General features: G+C 35.8%; 1 protein-coding gene across 2 annotated transcripts in view; it reads right to left on the bottom strand.

The window, feature by feature from the left end:
* VCAN (versican) overlaps positions 1–25,104 on the bottom strand; it is a 110,100-nt gene that overhangs the window by 45,727 nt on the left and 39,269 nt on the right. Inside the window, exons 6-7 of one of the 2 annotated variants that reach the window (XM_054488660.2) lie at positions 24,214–24,507; positions 14,284–17,244 (exon numbers count right to left, since the gene is read on the bottom strand). In XM_054488660.2, the coding sequence (XP_054344635.1) occupies positions 14,284–17,244; positions 24,214–24,507 (3,255 nt within the window). The remainder of the gene's footprint in view (positions 1–14,283; positions 17,245–24,213; positions 24,508–25,104) is intronic. The other variant, XM_063664952.1, reaches the window with a different exon arrangement.

Genomic DNA, 25,104 nt, shown 5'->3' with positions numbered 1-25,104 from the left:
TCTATAGATCTATTTCTATACATCATCTATATAGAAAAAGTAATTGTCCCTTATGTAAGGGAATAATTTATACACTCTCTATTCAATAAGAAAATGAGAAGAGATTCCTTCTGGCCCCTTCATAATCTGTTCTAGAGCAGATTGTTTTATGGAAAAACAACAGAGCTTTATTTATAGCCCTTTCACATTGCAATGGCATCCTCTACCTACTGTGGCACTGAGACAAGAGCTTAACCACATCCCATGCACAAGAGTGGGAAGCTCTGGATAGAAGGGCTCTATTGGAAATAGCTCACTGAAAGGACCAGAAAGAGCCTTCCACACCTATAGACCTTTATCCTTCCCGGGATGTGACCCAGATTAGGTCAATTTTAGTTCTTGTTATTAACATCTTCTCAAAGAAAGTTCAGGAGTCCTATCTAAATATTCTAACTAGCATTCTTCGAAAAGTATATATCATCAGAATATTTCCTAGATTGTAAATTGCCATATGGTACCAACCACTAAGCTCAATGGCCTTTTCTGCTATCAGAAATACATCAGCAAAGCTCCTTGTCTTGGGCACTAGGAAAGAGAAAATTCTGAGGCCTCATCATAGAGGCGTTCAACTGTCCTAGAACAGGGTCCTGCCACTGCAGCTGCCTTACTTTTAGTGACAAGGCAGTACGAAAATGTGCCTGTGGATATATTGACCCATAAAGAAGACAAAGAACTACACACCACTCACCACCTTGCCCACAGGAATAATATTGCAGAATTAGTTTTCAAACTATCCCCAGTCTATAACACACATGCATAGGCCGAACCTGAGAAGCGTTTAGGAGAAATCATTATGACGGAGCCAACCCTGCTTCCCATCCTATCATCTAAGGGGGAGAAAACAACTGTTTTCTCCTGAATTGTTCCTGTTGCAAGAAGCTATTTCCTTCTATGTATAGAAGAAACAATATCTAGCATTTGCTGTTTCATCAGAGAAGAAAAAACCCTGTTGAAGAGGAATCAGTGTTGCTTATATTCTAATCTATTTTATGAATCAAGACTAATATAGTAGTGTAGAAACTACCAAGACAAATTCCACAGAAGGTCCTTGAATTTTTTTTAAATTAAAAAATCCAGACAATAAGACTTTTATGTAATGATAAGACATACACATTTATCCCTTTTATTCTAATAGAAACAAGAAAGAAAACTCTCTCTTGTATCCCACCACATCTTCACTAAATTATTTCACTAAAATACTTCTGTGTAGGACTGGGTTATTCTTATCCTAACTAAACACCCTTCCTATTGAAATTTTACACACTACAGTTCATTTCTTATCTCTCCATTCTATTCCATTCTATACATTCAGCTTTTCAACTTCATAAACTACAGCATATGGGTATGCAAATAAATGAGAAAATATTTCTACCACAAAGAGAAGCGAGATAAATATGTAACTCTAGTGTATTATAAAAACATAAAATGAATACAGATTATTTCTGACACAGATGTTGCAATTGTTACTAATTGCCAAGTGCAGGAAAATGATTAAATGCCTTGTTATTTAAAAATATATGTAATTAAAAAGACTAGGTTTCTTCAATATTAGGTCACTAAAGTTGTTACTTGGATCTTATATATAGTACCCATGGTGTATACGTTTTAAAATAGGACACCATAAAATATTCAGATGATAGCATCCTCTTAATTCAGTTTGCATTGAAAGTAAACTTTGTGCTATGAAAAAAGAATGTGAAGAAAATGTTTATATGAGCGGAAGCATTTAAAATGCCTTCTGTACAAAAGAATCTCTTGAAATATTCACATCAATAATTTTATCCAAGCCAGCAGTCTCTCATTGGTAAAACTATTTGAACATAGTTGAATTAAGCCAGACTCAGTTAAACTATTCAGTACAACTTCATGGGATTTAACTGGAGTTTAAAAATTTGCATATCTTAAACTGCTCATAGTATCATTTTACATGCAAGCAACTCTTTTATTTTGCTTCATTAACTTAAATAAAACTAGAATTCATGATTAAGAAATATTAGACACAGGTACACTAAATTCTTACTTACCCTGTTTGGTGACACCAAAACTTTCATTTAAATACAGAGAAAAGATTTTAAATAAGAAACATGGGTCAGTGTCAAGCATATAAAGAACCTCTACCATATTTTGTACCCTTTTGTAAATAATGAAGTTAAAACGAGCCATTCAGCTAGGTTTCTCCAGCAAAACACAAGGATAAATAAGGAAATATCTGATTAATATTGTATATTTACAAACTCCTAGGCCAAGAATAGGGTAAAAACACTCATTGCTATTATAGACTTACTTGAGTTTCTAAGTAAATTCTTTACTTCAAAAAAATAAGGCTGATACAAACATATCTCATGATCTTCTTGAGTAATTACAGATGGAAGTTCTGTCAAGTATGTTGGTGGCTCCAAAAAAAGTGGGGTGGAGAAAAGCAGAGAAAGAAGACACAAAGGCATGCCAACATGTCACATGTCAATATGGTAAGAAACTGATGGATGGTCATAATGCTCACTGAAATATTTTTTTCCCCCCGGGAAAGAAAATGAAGAAGAACTCTAATTGTAAATCAGTACTATATAATAATTTAGCTAACTATCAACTCATATTAAGAATACTTAATTCTACTAAAGACCATGGCATTCACTTTATAGTTTCTGATTTTAGCTCCAATTAACAAAGCATAATATCCTTTTAGGTCATATTTCTCTCAGATCAAGAACTCTAACACTTCCAATTGCTCATAGAGCTATAAGGACTTCCTTGCCATTTTAGACTATCATCTCAGAATTTCTCACCAAAAACCCAACTCAGATGTAGTAAATTCCATTTTCTAACCTAAATAAATATGATAATGTTTCAATCACCGCAGCAGTATAAGCATTTCAGAGACAGAATCTTCGCATACATTTCACAAACACAGCATTGCTTCATATTGGTTTTTGCACAAAAAATTAAATTCACTACCACCACAACCATGCATGCTGCCCTGAATGTAATATCTCTTCAGATGCTCATTGATTTCTCAAAATTTACTGAGTACCTGTTATGTATCAGACCCTAGGGCAAACACTCTCTTGTCAACTTCAGAGAGACCTAGTATACTTTCCAAGTCTCTCCTTGCCCCCTTCCTCTCTCTCTCTGAAACAAATGTTCCTGCCAGTAAGTTAGAGAACTGGCCTTACTAAACCCTTTTCTCCTATTTTAATGGGAAACTTTCGGAATGTACTTATTGCAAATATACCAATCATTAAATTTAGATTAGGATTCCTTTCTCCACCCACCTCGCAACTATTTGATCTGACTTGCCTTCAAAATGATAGAAAACAGAAACGTATTATGCAGTTTCATCTTATGTTTCTCATCATGAAGCTGGCAGCACATCAAAATAAATTAAGTAATTGAGAAGAAAATCTACATATAAATAAAATAATATGCTCGTTTAATAAGTATGATAGAAATTTTCTTTTTCTAAAATAAACTCTATTGTGTATTTGAGGTTTACAATATGATGTTATGGGATATATAGAGATGGTAAAAGGAAGCAGATTAACATATATACCATCTTTTTGTGAGAAGAGCAACTGAAATTTACTTTTTTAACAAAATCTCTAATACAATGCAATTTTATTAACTACAGTCTTAATGTTGTATATTAGATCCCCAGAAAAAAAATTGTCTACTAAATGGGAATTCTTTAATTTCAAAAAATATGCAAAATGGGAGTTGAAATTATTTTGTTTCCTTTTTCTGAAAGTAATAGTCTCACAATTAAGCAACTACTATTATTCTTTAAATAAGTCGTGACAACTTCAAATGGTCTTATTGAATTTTTTTTTAGACAGGGTGTTGATCTGTCACCCAGGCTAGAGTGCAGGGGTACCATTACAGGCAGCCTCAAACTCTTGAGTTTGAGCAATCCTCCTGCCTCAGCCTCCCAAAGTGCTGGGATTACAGGTGTGTACCACTGCACCTGGCTGGATTTCTTAATATCAGTTTGAAGGAGAGAGAAATGTTAATTACCTAGGGCTTTCAAGTTAAAATTTTCTGCTGACATTTCCTATACATACAATCTAAATTTTATTCTGTCAGTATAGTTTATTTCTTCCCATACTTTTAACATCTCATAGCAGGGAGAGGTGGGGTATAAAACCTATCTGCTATTAATATATGCAGATAAATTTTTCCCTGCCCTGTCACCCAAATATTTGTCACTAACCCTTTGCATCTCACCAAATCCTACTTGCCCCCTCTTAGTTTATTCTTCCTCTGAAATTACCTCTTCATCCCCATTTCCTGTCACCACCTCCACCCACCACACACGTTATTAGAGAATCTCCACAGAGATTATTGCAAACCAGAAAAGTTTCTTTGTGATGTATAGTAAGGGGATGGGGGGTACACCTGTGCTACTGTGAGAGGAGGTATCTCATTCCGAAATGGTGATCTGCTCTATTTCGTAGGAACAGAGCAACCCAATGATGTAATTGACATTCCAAGCTCTTAGATGAAGCTCTTAGTCTTATAAAAGACTGCTGTATTCTAGAATTTTACTCAAAAGGCAATATAATTTTTATTTGGATTTCAAGAGTCAAACCACAGAACTCTACAGAGTGTATGCATAATCTTCTCTATGTTTATATGAATGTATTTTAACAGCTTGACTTGAATATAACAGTACCATGGTTAATAGGCTTTTTTTAATGACATTTCACACAAAGCTTTATTGCTAGCTGACCTCAAATTATTCACCAAGTATTTTTAAGTACTTCATAACAAAGTTTTGTAGACAGAGCACAAGTCTTCCAGTCATACTGTTACCAGACACAAAACATAGTTGCTAAGATGCATAGGCAGCTGGTTAAAGTTCATGTTCTCTTTGGGGAATTTTACAATTTAAGTTTAAGAGCTTTTAATTAAATGTAAATGTACACCAGTCTACTCAGTGGAGATATATTAGGATCATATTTCTTTATTAAAATGCATTTTATTTTAATGTGTAACAAAAAGATTTTGTTTTCCTATTTAAAAAATACAATAGACAGCCGTCCCGAAGTGCAGCATAGCGAAAATGATGATTATACTATATTCCAATATACTCTCCAGAAATATACATTACCTTTTCCCTTTCTCATCTTAGAAAAAACAAAACCTCCAGAAACCTACTATGTAAAGCATATGGCCAAAGTAAGTAAACTACCCTTGTGAGACACCAGCGAGACTGTACTACAAGGTAAAAAGATAAAATCACTAAAAACCACTCATGGTACTTACTGTGTACTGGTTATACACGTGTATAAACAAGTTTGGGTATACCACAGTGACACTGTATATCAACTTTTCATAGACATAGATACTGAAATACAATTAAACTTTTCCTCTCACTCCAGAGATTCCTTCCTTCTAGTTTAAAATCTCCTTTTTAATACTTAGGTTATTTATGGAGAATCAAAAGCTGTATACATTACCCAATCATTCTAGCAGTTACTTAGAAGGTCCACCAGAATTTATTTTCCTCCAAAGGATCAAATCACTCTTTTTAAAAATAATTATATCCATCTTCTTGTCAATGGATGTGTGTTTCCCTCCTGATTCACACTCAAAAAGTCTAAATACTGGCACTCTCTTCCTAAGGAACACCATTTTTAATGTAATCAAATGAGTTCTCAGATATCCACATGATGCCCCAGGATGAAGGAATATTTTTATATTTTATATCACCTCAATTAGGTTGTAAAAAAAATTCAAATACTTCAATAGAAATGAAAAAATAGTTTCTACTAAAACGCATCACCACTCCCTCGTCCATCCCAGCCTCACCAACCTGGGCCCCATTCTTGGAGCTATTCTCTTAACGAAGCCACTTAATAACTAATATTTTTGTACATGAAACACTGGCCTCAATGAAAAGTAATGTTATACATTTTCTAAAGTGACAAAAATAGGCAATGTCTTTTTTAAAGCATAAATTTTTCAGCTTTACCTCATTAAGATGGAACCTCAGCAAGCATTTCTTTTTCCTTTTCTTTTATTCCTATTGCTCCTCTCACTAGGCATGTCTCTTCCCTTAGCTACGCCCCTCACCCACCAAAAAAGTTCTGAACACTGTCTGGACCTGTGAATACATTTTTTATTCGTTGCACAAATGAACGATCTAAGAGCTATTAAGAAAGAAGAATGTAATCCCTGTGTAGAGAACTGGGGGTTTCCTTGACAACAACAAAAAGACAGCAGGGAATGTCCATCCATTCTATAAATATGCAAGAAGCTAGGCCCAATACCTGGGGAAATGTATCAAGAATTTGTAAAATGATTTTTATGAGAAAAAAATTTAACTGGTAGTTATCAAAATCATAAGCCCAACTTTCACACCTGAGGAAAAGCAAAAAGCTAATAAATTCTACTCTTAGGTCCTATAGAGCCAATACTATATTTAAATTTTAAGTAAGGGCTGCAGCTGCTTCTGATTTGCACCCAAAATGGCACCGCCCAAAAAAACACAACCTATGTTGGGTTCGGATTTTTAAGAAGTTATTTCAGTCAAGCAGACACTAAAGTACAATTATACTTGGCTCCTTGTGGCATAAATGATCTCAAATTTTAAGATCATTTAGCTTTTACCTATTTAGAGCAAAACAGTCTATATTTTCCTGTACTTAGAAGTTGGAAATGAAATAATTTTTAAAGCCCACAGGGGATTAATTTGTACTAAGTCATTACTATGTATCAGGCATTGTGCTTGGTGCTTTCTAGTCACTGAAGGAGTATTAAATGTGTGAAATGCCTGTCACAGTGACTTGCATGTGGCAATCACTCAAAGATCCCCTTCTTTAACCAATGTGGTGAGGTTGTAGTATTATAATAAATTTTTAATTATATAACAACTGAGGCCTGGGGAGGTTAAGTAATTTATACAAGACCAAACAGACCGTAAATATAGTTATCCCTCAGTAGCCATGGGGGATTGGTTCTAGGAGGATACCGAAATCCATGGCACTCAAGTCCTTTTTATAGAACGGCATAGTATTTGCAGGAATCCTACACATATATTCATATACATATACTTTAAATCAGGTATTATAAGTAATCATTTAAATTACTTATAATACTTAATACAATGTAAATGCTGTATAGTTATTATAGTGTGTTGGGTTTTTATTTGTGTTATTTTTTATTGATGTATTGTTCTTTTTTATTGTGGTGCTCTTTTTTTTTTCAAATATTCTCTATCCATGTTTGGTCAAATCAGAGGATGCAGAATTGTGGATACAGAGTGCCTCCTGTAACAATGTTGACAGTGAACCCAGGTCTCTTTCCAAAGGCTCTTTCTACCACATTAACTGCCTCTTCCATGTATCCTACGAAGCAAACTAACTACATCTCCATGTTTGTTCAGAATATTAACCAGAATATACTTCAAAAAAATCCAGTTCTAATGTGGTTAGTATATTGTAATTATTTGACTGTTGAATAAATTAGAAAAAATATATCTGTATATTACCTGTATATATGTGTGTATACATATATCTGTGTGTGTGTGTGTGTGTGTGTGTGTGTCTTTGTTTCATAAACCCTGTGATTTGGAGAAAGAGTATGTGTCAGAGCTTAGGAAATATCATTCCATATAATAATAGCCATTTTACCACGTTAAAAATTCTGACAGAAAAATGGAGAAATCCCTGGGTCCACATTGCACATAAGCAAAGGAGAGACTGACTCCAGATTCCCTAACTTAGAGCGCCTGCTCTATAATCCTACTGATTCAGTATTCACTTGAATTAAGATGTCATAAACCTTTAAATCACCTTTTAGAGTGTAGGCACTTTTTACAAAGTAGTTTTATGCCATTTAACTTTGTAAGTGTGTAATTCTGAACCATGATACTTCATGGGAGTATATTTTGAAAAGGTAAATGTACTTAACCCCAGAACGTGCTGTCTTATCAAAATGTATGAATCACTGAAGCTCAGAAAAGTGGGACAACACTGCTTTCTCAAGAAGCTGGCAGAGTATCTCGGGTTTTCATGAACCGTACTAGTTTCTGCGTGAGGCCTAAAAAGGTATTCAGCTTCTGAAGCAGGCCATGTCAAACAGCACTGGGACGACATGGCCTCCTTCAGAAGCTGTTTAGAAGCTCTATTTAGAAAAACAGCTGTTTATACTTGGGGCTCCTTAACCCCACTGGTTAGCCTAAGTTGGGAAGCAATTGGCTAATAACTGGCCTCTCATGATTGGATTGTATGCTATCCCTCCAACAGAGACTGGCATAAGTCTCCTCTTTTGCATGAAATATTCTGTAACTTCCTGCCTTTCTTGATTCCTTCTTTTTCTGACCTCACCTGTCATTCACAATCTGTCATACCATACAACCCACTGTGTAACTATATGTTTAGTATGACAACTGTATTTGATTGTGTTAATGTTAGCTGGCCAACATGCCTTTGGAGCACAGCCTATGGTTTATGTTTCTTTTACGACCACCTTTAATATCTGTCAAAGGACTAGACATGCTACAGCTTTACCTGAAGTTAATTTGATTGACTGTGCTCTCCTAGAAGATGGTGTATGCGTCTCTCTCGAGGTAACTGCCAATAAATAAGTGGTATTTGTTTTAGTTAATGCCTCTACCTCAGTGGTAGCTTTGATAATGGCAAATTGTAATTGCAAGTGCCATTTTCAGAATAGGCATTGGTTTATTTTAGGAAGAAGATAATAAAGTTCCTTTTAGTTATCAAAGTAACACCTTTTATTGTTAAACCTCAACCTTTGAAGAAAACACTTTCAATTTCTTAACTTTTTCCTCAAGGTTAGTGAGTTAGTAAAACTACCCAAAGAAGTGTTAAAATATTGAGATTCTATATGTGTGTGTTTATATGTGCATCTATGTGTTATATATACAAAATATTTCACCTCAAAGGACTTTTTTAAAAGGTAATCTTTGGTCTATAGTACAGCATTAAGCTCACTGATAATTTAGAATCATTAAGTTCGTTTATTTTCTTAACACTACAGAAAGGAAAGGAAGACAAACATTCTCTTCCCTTTTATTTGACTAATAGAAGAGGAACTCAATTCTTTTCTAGACTTGGGACAGTCTGTGAGAGATGGGGGAAGCCATTCTAGTTTTCTGCAGAAAAATGTGCTTCTCTGACAGAGAGCCACAGCTGGAGCTCAGGAAAAGGAACCACGGAGGTGTGCAGGCACCAGACCCACCCACTTTCAGAGATGTGCTCCAAAACTCTACAGGAAAGAAGCTGCCCAGAACTGCAGAATAACCTACTACCAATTTCAGCACACTCTTCGCTTGCTATGTCAGGTATCTGAAGAGCATGCATAGTGCCCCATATTAGCAGCAACCAATCTAAATTATATACTCTAAACAAACCACTAGAATGCCAATGAGAAACCAGTCTTCCCAGAGTTTGCTCTTTCAGGAACTGACAGACAGGGCAGTACCTAAGCCATTGGGCAGGGGGTGGTTGTTTTCTGAGCTCATCAGGAGAGAGAATCACTTTATGGCAAAAATGCTCCAAAGAGGGCCAGGGCTGCTAGACCCAATGCCAAGAATGTCAGACTCAGTGTACCTTCGTTTGCCTATCTGCTTTCCCTAGTTGTCTCACAAATTATCTTTGAGGTTTAAACATGATAATATATAGAAAAAGTGGTCTGAAAGTATTAAGCCCGAAGTGTGAGTCTGATGATGACTTAGTTTTGCACATACATGTGAGACTCTGACATACCATTATATATTCTCTTGATGACACATAGGCATCAATAAGATTGAAACAATATTTGTTTAATGTGTTTTATTCAGCACCATGCATAGTGCTATTCAAAGGTAAATGTTAAATGTGTATCATTATAATGAGATAAAGATATAGATAATCAGACCAATTTCTGAAACATTTTAACTTTTAAGAACTTAATTCTCTCAGGAATGAGTAACTGTTTTTGCTTTATTTTGAATTATCTAGATATCATTCTTTTTCTAGCTGTGTTGTGAGGTACATGTTATTTTAGAAACCACCACAGGAGATGAGGAGGTCCCAAGGGAGTGAGGTTCCTGATGTCTCCCTCAAACATTAACCAACACAGCTACTCTTTTGTCTGTTCAAGATACGGGGGCTCTCAATAACATTTTGTTTGAAGAAAGGACCTGGATCTTATAATAACAAATCAGAAAGTAATTTTTCTATAATTAAAACTTTCTTTAAAATTCTGTAAAAACAGAAAATGTGTGATTTTAAAAAATTATATGAGATTATCTTAAATAAACATTACCTTTTAAAAAGTGATGACTTGGCTGGGCGCAGTGGCTCATGCCTGTAATCCCAACACTTTGGGAGGCCGAGGTAGGTGGATCACGAGGTCAGGAGTTCAAGCCCAGCCTGGCCAAGATGGTGAAACCCTGTCTCTACTAAAAATACAAAAATTCGCCAGGCATGGTGGCAGGCACCTGTAATCCCAGCTACTCGGGAGGCTGAGGCAGGAGAATCGCCTGAACCCAGGAGGCAGAGATTGCAGTGAGCCGAGATCACCCCACTGTACTCCAGCCTGGGCGACAGAGCAAGACTCCATCGCAAAAAAAAAAAAAAAAAAAAAAAAATGATGACTCTGCAATCAATGATGTAAATATGGGTATCTGCCCAGATGGCTCCTGCCCTCAGAGCCAATGTTCCTTGTTCTTTATCCTCTCCATAACACCATGTTTAGACAATAAGCCTTTAGCTTTTTGTATATTTCTCAAAATCTAATTAATCTTTAATAGCATTACGTTAATAGTTTTACCAACATCTTAATCTTTCTATCATTTAATTTAATATTGCTTTGCACCTGCACACATACATTTGGGTAGATATAAATTACAAAACCAGTAGGAAAAAGAACACCTAACAAGACAGCATCAAGCAGGCCTGACACATAATAAGTAGTATATACGAATTTGTTTGTTAAAAAACGAAATAAGCTGCCTATTTTAAGGTTATAACTATGAGCATTTGCATAATAATGTTGGTATTTAATATCCATACATTTCTAAATTATTCTCTGATTTAAAAATACCTGTTTGTCAGCTTTTAAAAACATTCACAGTTCTGTTCCACTACCTTGTAACATTTCAGATGATTTAGAGGAGTCCTCTTTAAAAAAAAATCTGGAGTTGAAGAAACTCTTCGCACACCTTCAAATTCTGGCCTCCATGCATGTTCACAAAGAAAGCCTTTCAATAATTTTTCAAAATGCAGGTGTGCAAATTACTCCTGAAATAGACAGGAGTACAGTTTTCAGTATCCCCTGAACCACTGTTAAACACACCCCATAGCATTTTTCAGCTCATAAAACTTTTATGAGCTGAAAAGTTCCTTCAGATTTTTTTAACTGCTAACTACAGTTGCCCTCTAGCAACAGCACCGTAAGCTGCTATTAAGATCCATTTGAGCAAGTATAACATAAGTGTGTCCTGAGTAGCATGTTTTGTTTCACAGTAGTAAAAAAAAAAAAAAAAAAACAAGATTTATATGACTCGCTGAGTGCAGCAAAAAATTATTGAATGCCTTGGTTTAGAATAGCATGGGTGGTATTTTTGCTTACTTGGATATACAGTATATATAAAGGTGTATTCTATTCCTGTGAATAGATTTATACAAGTTCACACATGCACCAAGGACTTTCCAGTCTGGAAAATTGTGCCTTGATACTTGATACATAAAAAGGTTGGTTCTCCAGGCACATATGCATTTTTCCTTATTAAGGTATACACCTGCCTTGAAATTCATTAATTGAACATCTGCTTTAGGATTTTCCCTTGCCAAAGCTCAAAATGTTGGAGGATAAAATTTCTCATAGAAAATAAATAATATTAATATAGGTGAGCAGTTAGAGGTGAGTAAACTTCATTGTCTTATGAAGACAATAAACAATGCTTTTAGTTAAGGAGAACAGCATATACAGAACACACAAAAATACAGATGATGACAGGTAGGTAGGTAGGTAGGTAGGTAGGTATGTAGGTAGGTAGGTAGGTACGCAGGTAGGTAGGTAGGAAGGTAGGTAGGTAGGTAGATACATAATTATTCCACAGATACATCTCCTTCTTGTACACACATATACACACTCTCACATCAGAATTCTGCCTGACGGAAGTAACCAAGTATTGCACGGTTTTCTGACCCATTATTATTATGCAAAACAAAATTAATTTCAAGGTGGATTAGAGTCCCACATTTTAGAAGCAGAAGGAGAAGAAACAGCTATATACGTCTCCCAGGTCTAGCTGAATCAAGTCCACAACTCGCTTATAAATATACACCTTTGTATAAATTGTTTCAGGTTTAGCTTACTCAGACCCTCCATTTCCAGTAACCATTTATAACTTAGTCCTTTTTTTCTGATGACTGCCAATTCTTTCAGAGAGATCAAGTTTCACTTTTTCCATTTTGTAATTTGACTTCCTAACCTTAACTGGCAGTTTCCCACTTGGAAGAGTTTTTAAATGCAGAACATTTTTACTGGGTTTTATATTATTCAACTCAACTTATTAGCCACACTAACCGAGTAATATCAATTGAAAAACAATCTGCATATCCATTCAAGTATTTTTTTAAATTATGAAACTAAGTGTTCGTAGTCATTTACTTTTTGCTTCCTTTTACTTCTTTTTTGTTTTTCTTTCATTGTTATATTCCTGTCTCTTTTCCAGCCTTACTAACGCAATCCTCATTCCAACTTCTTGGCAATTCATTTTCTCTTTCCAACACCAGTTCTGAGAGATGGAAAAGGATGTAGAAAAGAGGAAATATGTTATGGTTGCCAAGAAACAGTATCATTAGCAAGAAAATCATGATCAAACCCTATCCTTTTTAAACTACATTGGGAAGTGGAGATTAATTTTAATACTCTGTGGGTGTGTTCTCTTCTCTACTATTCGCTGACAAGCAAAAGCTTTCACACAGAAAATTCTGGAGAGTAGAAACCTATAGAAGCCATGAAGTGTCCACCAACAGCACTACATGCAAACATACTTGACAATAATGCTACTTGTTTGTTTCCAATAGGTGCACTCCTGAGCATTCTAATGAGGATAGCATCATTCTTCAGAAAAATGATACTCGAAAGGGAATATTCCAACAGTAAGAGAGAAACCCTGCTTAAAAAAAAAAAAAATCTTCTATCCTGTCTTCTCAGAGCCAGGTCAAGAAAAAATGAATACATTTTCATTTAATTCTTATATGAAAATGAAAATACAGCAAATTAACTAAAATCCATGATTGTAATTTCTAAACTAGAAAGAGACAAACCTGAATTGATTTATTGAACTGCATTTGCTATATATTCTCAACTCAGCTTATCAAATGTAAAAGATGGTGTGATCTCACCTTTAGACAGCACTAAATCGTATTTGATCATGACAACTGCAAGTATTAATCAATGTAAAAAAACAGCTTTTAAGAGTTCTGTCAGAGAGCTAAAATATTTGAGTGGAATAGAAGGCATCACAAATATTCCTAGTGGTAAAACAATTAAATCATAAAATAAACAACATTACAGCCTGGTTTTTAGGAAGCAAGGATAATGAATATATAGCCACCTTCTGAAATTATATTTAATACAATAAACTGTAATACTCCCTACAACTAAGCTAGGTTGTATTTGCTCTAAATAGATAAAACCACAGTAAAATACCCCAAAACAATAGCATAAGAATATGTTGCATTTACATTAAAATAACACTTACATTAGAGACCTATTACCCACCACACAAGTCATATAATAAACCTGTAAAATTCTGGAAGAGAAAAACCAAAGCAAACCTTTAAATATCTTTCTGTCAGCTTTAGGGATATGCAAAACAATTTTAGCCGTCCACATTGTAAGTACTGAAGGTTAATAGTTAAAGACCAATGGAATGTTAACACAGTCTAGTGCTACACTTGAGTAGTAATGTATGAAAAGACACTGAAATTAAAACACTTTGTTCTGCATGTTCTGAAGTGATGTAACAGTGATGATTTGGTTATATTAGATGACAAAGCAGGGCTTCTTATGACTTTTAACATAAAATTGTATCTAACATTCTTCCGCATTGTTTAACATATTCTTCCAATTCTTGTACAAATATATGAAGCTAAAACATTTATTTTTCACACTCCAGTTATCTTCTAATGGCAGCATTTGGTATGTTGACTTTTTTTTTTCCCAAAAGTAACTTTCAAGATAAAATGCGGATTGCCTTCAATGCTAGTCTAGAAAGCAAAGACTTACCTGTCTTATTTTCTCTGACCTCAATAATATAAACATTAATGTCAGGGTGAAATTTTGTCCTTGCTGGGGGCTGTGGCGTAGAAAGTGCCTGAGGTCCAAAGGCCTCTTTGTCTTCCACAGTGGGTGGTCTTGTTGGCTGTGTAGCAGAAGGACTTGAAGTCGTGAAATACTCTCTATCAATATCGGTTTCTGTTTCCTTAGCTACAATATCTTCAAGGGTAGTGGGAGGAACATGAGATGTTGATTCTCCAATGATTACCATGTCACTGGTTGTTTCTTCACCAGGTTCCCTGTCGATGAGAGGTGGTTTCTTAGTGATCGCGGAAGATGGCTTGAATGCTGAAGTTGTGTGAAGTCTGTCTACTGAACTGAAGGCAGTGGTAATATCACTTGGAACTGTGACTTTGATTGTTGAAAATTCTATGAGTTCTGTGGCTTTGGGCTTTTCAAATAATCCTGAGCCTAAATCAATATCCTCTAGGGATGTTTTCTCAGTAGTGGTTTCTTCCATAAGCTGGGTAACATGGGTACTAAAAGGACTCAAAGATGATGTAAATCCTGTTGTACTACTACCTTCTGTTTCATATTTTTGTTCAGGCCCTGGACTTAAAGATACTTTTGGCCCAATGTGTGGTGTTAGTGTTACCACTTCATCAATTTTCACTTTGTGCTCAGTTACAGCACCTGGTGGATAAGACACACTGTGATCAATTTTTCCAACTGGAGTTGTTTCTAAAACTGGGACCCTCTCAGAACCTGTCAACAATTCATCTTCAGAGACTGTATATGCTGATCCATTGCCCTCTTGTTCATCCAGTGGTGTTACTGCCTCCTTGGGAGTCCAAGCTGTAGAACTGAGAGCAGGAACTGGTTTCTCTGCAGTCTGTTCTTTCCAAGGGAATTCTTCCTGAGTTGTTCCCTCTGTGATTTTTGTTGTTCTCATAGTTTCCGGAGAAATAGTCGCTTCAAGGCGAGTCTGATCAATGACAAGTATGTCTTGAGAGGGTTCACCTAGAACTTCATCTTCTGATGGAACAGAAGGTACTAACACTCCCCAGTCTGTCTTGGGAATTACAGAAAGAGGAATGGTATGGGAAGAGTCTACATAAGTAGTAGGCTCTTGGGTGCTACTATAACTAACAAATGCTAATCCTTCCACCTCTGAAGTGTGTGCAAATTGGGGAACAGTAGATACTGGCTTAGAGAGGTCCACATCTTCTACTTCATCCAAAGCACTTCCTTCCATGGTTGCATAAACTTGGCCTTCAGTGCTTGTGATAGGTGGAACTTTTTCTTCAGTTGTGGAATCTCTCAAAGTTGACTTTTCTGCAATACCAATTGATGTAGTTGGCTGAAATCTAATTGTGAATTTTCCATGGGCTGCTATGTCTTCATCAGTAACCTCCTCTAACTGCTTTTGAGTACTATCTGGAATAAGAGTAAATTCATCTACTCCATCTTCAGTGAAACTTGGGATTTCTTTATCCTTTCCATTCATCCCCACAGTTGTGAGTAAGGCAGGGGGCAATTTTGAAGAGGCTGAAGGTTCTGTAGACTCTAAAGGCTTGGATGTTGTATTATCTTCATCCCATGACCATTTTGATACAGTGGCTGCTTCAACACTTAAAGTACCATGGGCCAAAAGCACTGTTGTAATATTTTCATCATATTTTGTAGTACCTGGAGTTGCTGTAAAGTCTTCCTCCTTATCTCTTACTTCTGTTGGCTCTGCACTTAACTTTGTTATCAATGTTGGGAAATCAAAAGACTTGGTCATTTCCACAGAAGACTCTGTAACATGAATTGGCTCTGAGGGAGATGTAGAGAGTTTCACCCCAGAGAAGACTTCTTCTTCTGTTTTTCCCATAAATGGGCTTTTAGTGATCTCTTCTTGTATTTCATCTGTATAAGTATCTGTTCTCATCTCTGGTATTAGTGTTTCTGTTCTTTCTCTTCTATGTGTCATTTCTGTTTGTAGAGAAGGATAAATGACTGTAGAAATTCCCTCTACTAATATTTTATCACCAGAATAAGGAAATAATTCTATTTCTGTATGATGCTGTGATAGAAAAGGTGTAGTAGACAGATATTTGCCAAGAAACTCTTCCGTTATCCTACCACTAGTTTGTCTCTCTTCCCAGTCATCCATGGATGATCCATTATTGTCAGGCATAATTAAAGGTGAAACAGTTGTGGATGCTGAGACTGACTCCAAGTCCTCTAACTGAGTGTGGATGGTGTCTTCTGAAGTCTTTGACACCGTAATGACTTCCGGCACTTGGTCAAAGATCAAGGTGCTCTCATCAGATCCAACTGTAAGTGTTCTGTCTTCATCATCCTCTTCTCCCAAGGTGAATCCATGGTGACCTGTGGTTATCAATTCAGAAACGGTGCTTACCATTTTCTTTTCAGTTTTGGATTCCAAGGTCATTCTTGCAGTTACGAATGGTGTTTCAGTTACAGCGAATTCCTTGGAAGGAATGTGCTTTAAGATTTCCATAGATGTTACCAAAGGACCCACTTCTATTTGTTCAATCTGTGTAACCGATTCTTGTGTTTGTGTATCTTCCACGACACCATCCCATGAATCGGTAGCATAATGAGAGACGCCAGTTGTACTTTGGAGCACTTCTTCCTTAATTTCTGATATGTCTAGCTTTCCAAGAGGTCCTGAAGCAGAAGGTGAGTAGTCGTCCATATCCCAAGGCTTCTTGGTACTGCCAGTAGGTGTGGGTAATTTGGTGGCTAAACTATCTGTGACAGCCTGAGGTTGGACTGTGGCTTTCTGTTCAAAATTGACAATATTTCCCACGGGAGGGAACTCTGTTGGAATGACAGGTAATTCATCAACTAAAGGGATGACTGATGTAGTTCTATCAGAAACCATTTGTGGTTCTTTGGATAAACTGGGTGATGCAGTTTCTGCGAGGATACTCAAATCGATGGTTGTAGCCTCTTTAGCTAGAAAAATAATTTCAAAGAGTTGATTAGACAAGTCACTAATAAAAAGTTGTATGCCCAGTGTTTGTTAAGTACTCATGAGTATTTTGTAGGGAGTATTTTTGGGTGACCCAGAAATGTTCTGTGATGGAGAGGAGTCTTAAAACTATACTTGAATTAACCCAAGGACAGATAATTGAACACTTAATAGTCATAAATTGATCAGTTGTTTTACGTTATAAGGATTATCACTGCTTTTACCTAAAAGTATGCATGACTGTTACCAGTTAAGGAAAATTAATATTAGAGGTAGTTTTAAGATAAGGAAAAGCTCCTAAAAATATAAATGCAGATTTTAGATACAGTAGACTGTTTATTTACCAGAAACTACAGCGTCAACTTGAAGCCTCGCAGGAGAATTTAGTACTATTCTTCTGGAGGCTTCTGTACCCTGTCTCTAGCTTTCTCCACATGCTCCCTTCTTTTCAAGTTGCTGCGTATTATCTCAGGGGAGAGGGTGTGTCTCAGATTGCAAAACAACAAAAAAGCCACATCAAATGTATCCAAGTTACATATAAACCATTACATTGTCCATAATGTGGAGACTTTCACAAAAACAGGATGTTAAAACTTGTTAATACCACTCTTCACTTGATCCCAGGTGTTGGACATTTGTCTTCATCCTTCTTTCAACTTCATGGTGTAGATTTGTTTCTAATAAATTATAAAATGTGCCTGGCAGAGGCTGGTTGGCATTTGTTGTAGTTCTACATTTTGTTGTATGTTCTACACACTCTGTGTGTATCTCCTAAGGATCTTGTTTCCAGGCTTACTTTAGCCTGAAACACAAATGTAGAACAGGAAGTAAAGTACCCACATAATGTATTTTAGGTCTGTAATTACAAATCACTGGGAACAACCCTAAGCATCAGAAAGAACAGGCTCAGGCAATATAAAGTAACCTGTCATCATAAAATGCTGCATTATAATGTCTCCAGATTTACAGAGAATGGCCTGGCCTGTTTAAAGAAATTTAAATTGTGTATAAAAGCAATAGTTTGTAAACAAGATTCTTTCTCAACACCGGGAAAAGGCAGCAGCCTACTATATAATGATTGTTTTTTTAAAATTAAAAAAAGTCAGTATTTTTAAAAATAAAAACCTATTAATAGTTGCCACTGAACTCAAAAGAACTGTCCTGAAGAAACCTGTAGTTATTGTTTTGCTACATCCTATAGGACTTAAAGCTAGTTTTACGAGTAAATGCTTGTTTGCCCTGAAAAGAGGTGTAATAGCCATAGTATCTATAGTATCTTCTTTTTTACTTTTAATAATTCCAGAACAGGAGCCCTCAAAAAACAAAACAGGCTACCTTTTAGCTCCATTTGCTCTGTAAAAACTTAATCATAAAATGATATGATTTTATTGTAAATCAGACTAGGGCTATAACAGGTTCCTTATTTTTTGTCTGGCACGAGCTGTTATTAGTTGTGGTCATTCCCCAGACCATTTTAAAGCTCAGCTTCACTGATTTTATCATGAACATTTGATGGCTATTTACATTATGATACATTTAAATATTCTTTAAAGTCTGTCATTATTTATCTTTCTAATATTAAAACAAAACTAAACCAATAAAGAGTTGGAGTTTAAAAACATTAAATAACCTTTTCCTCCCCTTTTTAAAGAAAAGCTTTTTCTACATTCATTTCCTGGAAGAAGCGTTGTTCTATTTTGATTGACATGAACAACTTAAAAGCCCAAAATGTGGATGACTATTTTAATTCAACTCTCTATCCTCTGAAATTCCATAACCATTACTTCATTTAACTGCCAAATTTCATGTTTGTCTTATAACTGCATTCTTTGGGGAAATAGTAAAAAGATACATACAGAAAAAGTTCCCATGGAAACATAATATAAATACTTAGCAAACAGCATATTAGAGAAAATTTCATCATCATATTATTAATAACAACAAAAAAGCTAAATTTACTTTTTCCCTCTGAGTATTTCCTTGGCTGATGAAATTAACTTAGAAACAGGTACAATTGCATTAGGGCCAAAGGGGCTGTGAATCCAGGCTTCCTATGTTCCAATCCAAGCTCTCTGCTAGCAACTTTCTACAATGCTATGAAAATATGTTTATAGTGTTTTAAAAATTGACTCATATTTTTACAACTAAATAACTGGATTTCATTGTCAATTATTACTATGGAGTTTGCTGTTGCTTTCCTTCCTCTAGTCCTGCTGTGTAATAAAGTGGTAGCAATATGTCCTAGAGAATCTGTTCTAGAAAGCCAGTATTTATGTGACTTTGTTTCCAAAAACAAGGGTTTTCAATAATTTTAGAGCCCTATTTAAAAAAAGAAAAGGTCTGCTTATAATTAAGTTAATTAATTCTACTACTTGGAATGGAAAACCTCAGACTTCCTTTCCAGTTTGGGTGGCTTTTTCATCAACTTAACAGCTGATTTTGATCACAAGTCAGTATATCTGAGGATTTGTGCCATTTGTTTCAGCCATTCCACAAAAGGAAATAATTTTATAAAGCACAATATCTACAAAGAGATATTTTAAGAATAAATACCACTGTATTCTGATGACTATTGTAAAGGTAAAAACAATTCCAGATTATTCTAACAGTGTCCTTCCAATAGGTGCATTCACATGGAGAAGTTTTGGTTCTGGAAAACTACCAGTATTCCTTCAACTTTATTATTGAGGAAGCCAACATAAATCAACACGATTCTTTTCCCACAAAAGTTCCTTTCCAACCTTTGCAGCTGTCTTCCCACAGATGTTTCACATCACTGTACTTATGGCATTTTTGTCCTATGGGCCATCTTCTCTGCTTCTGCTGCGAGACATGAGACAGATTTTCCTAATAAAACTTAAAACCCCTATTAGCAGCATGATAGTCAATTTAACTTATTCCCATGCTCTCTACATTATTGAGAAATGACTAATTTTAACTTCGTTCTTCTATATTAAATTTGTTATACATAACTAAATGTAAACATGTTTAGAAAACTGTAAAGATTGGAGCAGTGGAATTACAATTCATACTATATATATATATATATATAATTTTTTTTTTTTTTTTGAGACAGAGTCTCGCTCTGTCGCCCAGGTTGGAGTGCAGTGGCACAATCTCGTCTCACTGCAAGCTCCACCTCCCGGGTTCACGCCATTCTCCTGCCTCAGCCTTCCGACTGGGACTACAGGCTAGGGTTAGGGTTAGGGTTAGGGTTTGGGTTAGGGACTCGGACTACAGGCGCCCACCACCACACCCGGCTAATTTTTTGTATTTTTAGTAGAGACGGGGTTTCACCGTGTTAGCCAGGGTGGTCTCGATCTCCTGACCTCGAGATCTGCCCACCTTGGCCTCCCAAAGTGCTGGGACTACAGGCGTGAGCCACCGCGCCTGGCCAATTCAAACTATCTTTTTAAAGTTATATGAGTGATGGAATGCTAACAAATTCAAATTCAGTGAACAGGAAACATTTGTAATATATCAACTGGGGAAAGGTTAGTTTTGGCACATGTGGTCAGATTATGAACTAGGGCACACACAAAAAAGATAACTAACTAACCAAAGGTTAGAAGGGCAGGCAAATTTTAACAGTGAATGAGTATGTAATATAGGATAGAAAGTGGTGGGAATTAATTTAGCCTTCTCTGGACCACCATTTTGATTTCCAAACTTAATCATAAATAGAGGAATGTGCGAAACAACGATGAAACTTCAAAGCAAGAACATTATCAATGATTAGAAATTTGGAGATTGAAACTGTAAAACAAGAAAACTCTTTCAGTTGGAGAAGATGCTGAGGGATAAATAAACAATTGTGATCAACAATAGAAATGGCTGTTATTCAGATTTTGGTCTCCAACTCAAAAATGAAAACATGGGTTCAAATTCAAATGCAAAGCACTTAATTAGAAAAATTATCTGAGAGTGAAAGTCATGGAATATTAGAATGAGTTTTCTAGGAAACATGTTCCATCTCCCTCTCCTGGAGATAATTAATAACATTCTGTGAGAGATTATCATGAGTTTTGAATGGTTTTGATTCACTTAAGTTTGAGGATGTATGAAATGATCTTTCAAAGCCTTGTATAACTCTCCAACTTTCACAGAACTTGCTAAATTCTGAAGTAAAAAAATAAATAAGCAAAATTGTTTAATCACTAAGAGAAGATATACAGGAAAACTTTCTCTTACAAAGACATTACTTTGCTTACTTTTCAAATTTATTTGAAAGAATAAAGCCTAATTTTATATTTTTTATCTGTCATTGTGAATGTTTTTAGTCAGTGACTTTGTGAGGCAAAGGGAATTAAAGCAAGGTACGATTTGGCATTGTTCATTCACCAAGTGACTTAAAAAACACTTTCTACGTTTGCAAACAAGAAAAATATGGTTATATTTCTAAATTCCTCTACATAACCAGCCAGCTGTATATCTCTGAAATCACTTTTGGAACTGTAGCTGAGGCCATGACTCTTATGAATTTTACCCTATAGAATTTAGTCACTACTTGACTATGTGGGAAAAGTGGACATCAATTAAGTCATTTTGAAAATATTTTTCAAATTCTTTAAAAATATATACTAGGCCAGGAGCAGTGGCTCACTCCTGTAATCCCAGCACTTTGGGAGGCCGAAATGGGCGGATCACCTGAGGTCAGGAGTTCGAGACCAACCTGACCAACATGATGAAACCCATCTCTACTAAAAACACAAAATTAGCCGGGCACGGTGGTACATGCCTGTAACCCAGCTACTTGGGTGGCTGAGGCAGGAGGAGGCAGGAGAAGGCAGGAGAATCACTTGAACCTGGAAGGTGAAGGTTGCAGTGAGCTGAGATGGCACCATTGCACTCCAGCGTGGGCAACAAGAGCGAAACTCCATCTCAAAAAAAAAAAATATATATATATATATATATATATACACACACACACATACACTAAAAAAATTTTTGAAAAATAAATTAGAAATTTTGGAAAACTATTGGCATTGTGTGTGGTTTAAGAAAGGCTTCTATATGGCTACTCTTTTAACCTTCTATGCACTGAATGAATTCTGAATATAATAACGTCTTAAGTAGGAAATAAATAAGAATCTAGCCACATGCTTAGGTGGAAAGAAAAGCAAAATACGAGTCCATTATATTTACAAGTTACATACATGTAAATGAATTAGAGAGATAAAAATGAATATAAACTTTTAAACATTTTTTGAATTTTGTGTAGATTTTGGTTACTCTATTTAAACATAAGTACCTTGTTATTTCACGTGTATTTTTCAATTAAATAAATAATTTAAAACACATCAGGATGAATTCTTTAATAATAGTCTTTGTGGCTATAGACAGGCTTTGATTTAAATTTTACCCACAGAGAGACGAAAAATGTTGTTTAAAAGTTTTCCAGTGCCAGTTTTATTAATAAAGCACAAGAAAATATCAAATAAGGAAGTCAGGCTGGATAATTCTACTCCTTCCCTAATTTAACCTCTCCAATGCCTTCCCCACAGCATACCAATCTGATTTTGCTCCTTAATTATATCAGTCACGTAATGTAAAACTGATTTTAGAGCCTGAAGTACTTGAAAAATCATTGTCGTGACAATGCAGCTTAAAGGAATGTACATCTGTCTACTTTTAGAGATAAGGTTTATGCTATTGTTGTTTTCCTGAAAATGATTAAGGAAGAATTCTGTTGTTTCAGGGCCTGAGAACAAAAGCTAGCATTTTCTACAGCCTTTATGGAGCGACCAGCTTGTAGCAAGCTAATACAGAACACATGGCTTTAACACTCAGCAAGTTGAGTCTAAGGGAGGAGATCCGAGCAGAGACTTCTTAGCTAGGAGATAAAAGTGTGAAAACAAACCTTTTGGTTGCATTAACATCCATTCTACTGACTACTTAGAACATCACAGTCTGTGTCTTTTTGGTTGCTTAAAAATGCCAGTGTATTTCACTCTAGAAATCAATTATATAATAAGCTAGTACATTTTGTACTCATTTTAGTGACATATTGCTATAACAAGATACATTGGAAATTTAGTCAAAATTGTTTACAAATTTGTTTCAACATAACCTTACTCTGTCTTGGATATTACCCAAGGTCACCAAAATTCTGGGAGATCTTTGTTTAGCTAGCATAGTATAGATGGTTCAGTAAATATTCCAATGAGATGCTAGATTACTTGCTGGTTTAATTTGCATTCTACAATTATGATGCTATATCATGTGACTACTACTGCTAAAATTACTTGAGGACATCTGGAAAATTAAAATAATTATATCATGAATGTTAAGAAACGTTATTTAAAAAAACAATGTGAATTAGTAAACCTAACTAAAGATACTCTTATAGATTGCAAAGAACACATATTGTACTTCAATACGATACTACAGAATTAATGATTAGAAGGCATGTATTTCCATTACTTGATGTCAGTGGAGATTTTTATTGATAGTATGGTTCATTTTTAGTTATGACTTGAACATTTTGAGTATCCATGTCAGCTTCAAATACTCACCTGTAATTACTGAAATTTAAATTCTTTGCCATCTCAAAGAAAGTGATACTGAAGACAAAATAAACAATCTTAAGGATTTAACTCAGCCTCACTTGGCCTCGGCATTGTAACACCAATAAGCAAATTGCAAAATTTAAGGACTGCAATTAATATAAAATACTTAGAAATATGCTCTGTGGCTCTGGACACAACAGAGCACAGTTAAAGCTTAACCTGATATTTCCTCACCCCTCTAAAAATCCATTTGTCAAAATTCCTGTGGTTTTAACCATATCACTGCTGTTCAGTTTGCTTGCTTTTGAAAATCACTGAACTGTTTCCATTCCGTGCACACACTGCAAGACATGGAATCCATTCCAACGGCTAGTTGAACATCAATGCATGCTTCGAAGCATTTTTTTAAAATCTGTAATTTTTAAAAAGGTATCAAACACTTACGTTTAAAGCAGTAGGCATCAAATCTGCTATCAGGGGGAGGGAAGCCTGTCTGGTTGTCAAAACGATACAGGGTTCTCACCCCAAGTAGACCACCTCCACACTGGGCCCTGGCCACAGTCACAGGGTGGCGCACGCTGGCATCCGACAGCCACCCGTAATCGCACTGGTCAAAGCCGTTCCTCCACGCCGCCTGGAGTTCCCCCACTGTTGCCAGCCTGGCGTCCTGGTTTTCACACTCTTTTGCAGCCTCCTCGAAGGTGAATTTATTGGGGACAGTGAGGTGGAACACATCACCTGGGAAAAGAAGAGGGGAAAAAAAGCCCAAAGTTTTATTATTCATTCCTTTCCTGTTGGATAAATATGGTGGGGGAGGAATTGGAGGAGCACGTAATACTTTTTCATGGCAAGGTAGCAGCTTCCGATACTTTAAAGCAGAAAAGATAATGGTGACTTTGCTTCGTTATAATTATGAATACATAATCATAAATAACACATACCAGAGAAGTTTTATTCTATACGTGTGTGTGTGTGTACATTGGCCATAGAATCAGTCATTTGATAACATTTTATAATACATTCTTTAAAATGAACAAATCCTTCTGAGTGATTCTTCAGATTACTATCCAGGTTTCTTTTTTTAAGGAAAAAGCCTGCTATGTGCTTCCTAACATTGCATATTGGAAGGGAAACCTTGCATTGAACTGCCACCACGGTTATTCCACTTCGTTTACCCTAAAATCAAATAGTAATTCTCTGGCCTTCCTCCTCATTTATAGCAACCGACAAAGTGGATTAACGCCATTAAATAAAAAAAATAAATAAGAAAACCTCCAGAAATGTGAAGATGGGAAGGGCTCCGAGTGGTACGGAATTCTACTTCCTGCCTTCCCG

The sequence above is a fragment of the Pongo pygmaeus genome, chromosome 4 (genome assembly GCF_028885625.2).
Source record: "Pongo pygmaeus isolate AG05252 chromosome 4, NHGRI_mPonPyg2-v2.0_pri, whole genome shotgun sequence".
In the NCBI taxonomy this organism is placed as follows: domain Eukaryota; kingdom Metazoa; phylum Chordata; class Mammalia; order Primates; family Hominidae; genus Pongo; species Pongo pygmaeus.
Note: the sequence above shows the minus strand (reverse complement) of the source record. Positions and strands in the feature narration are given on the sequence as shown.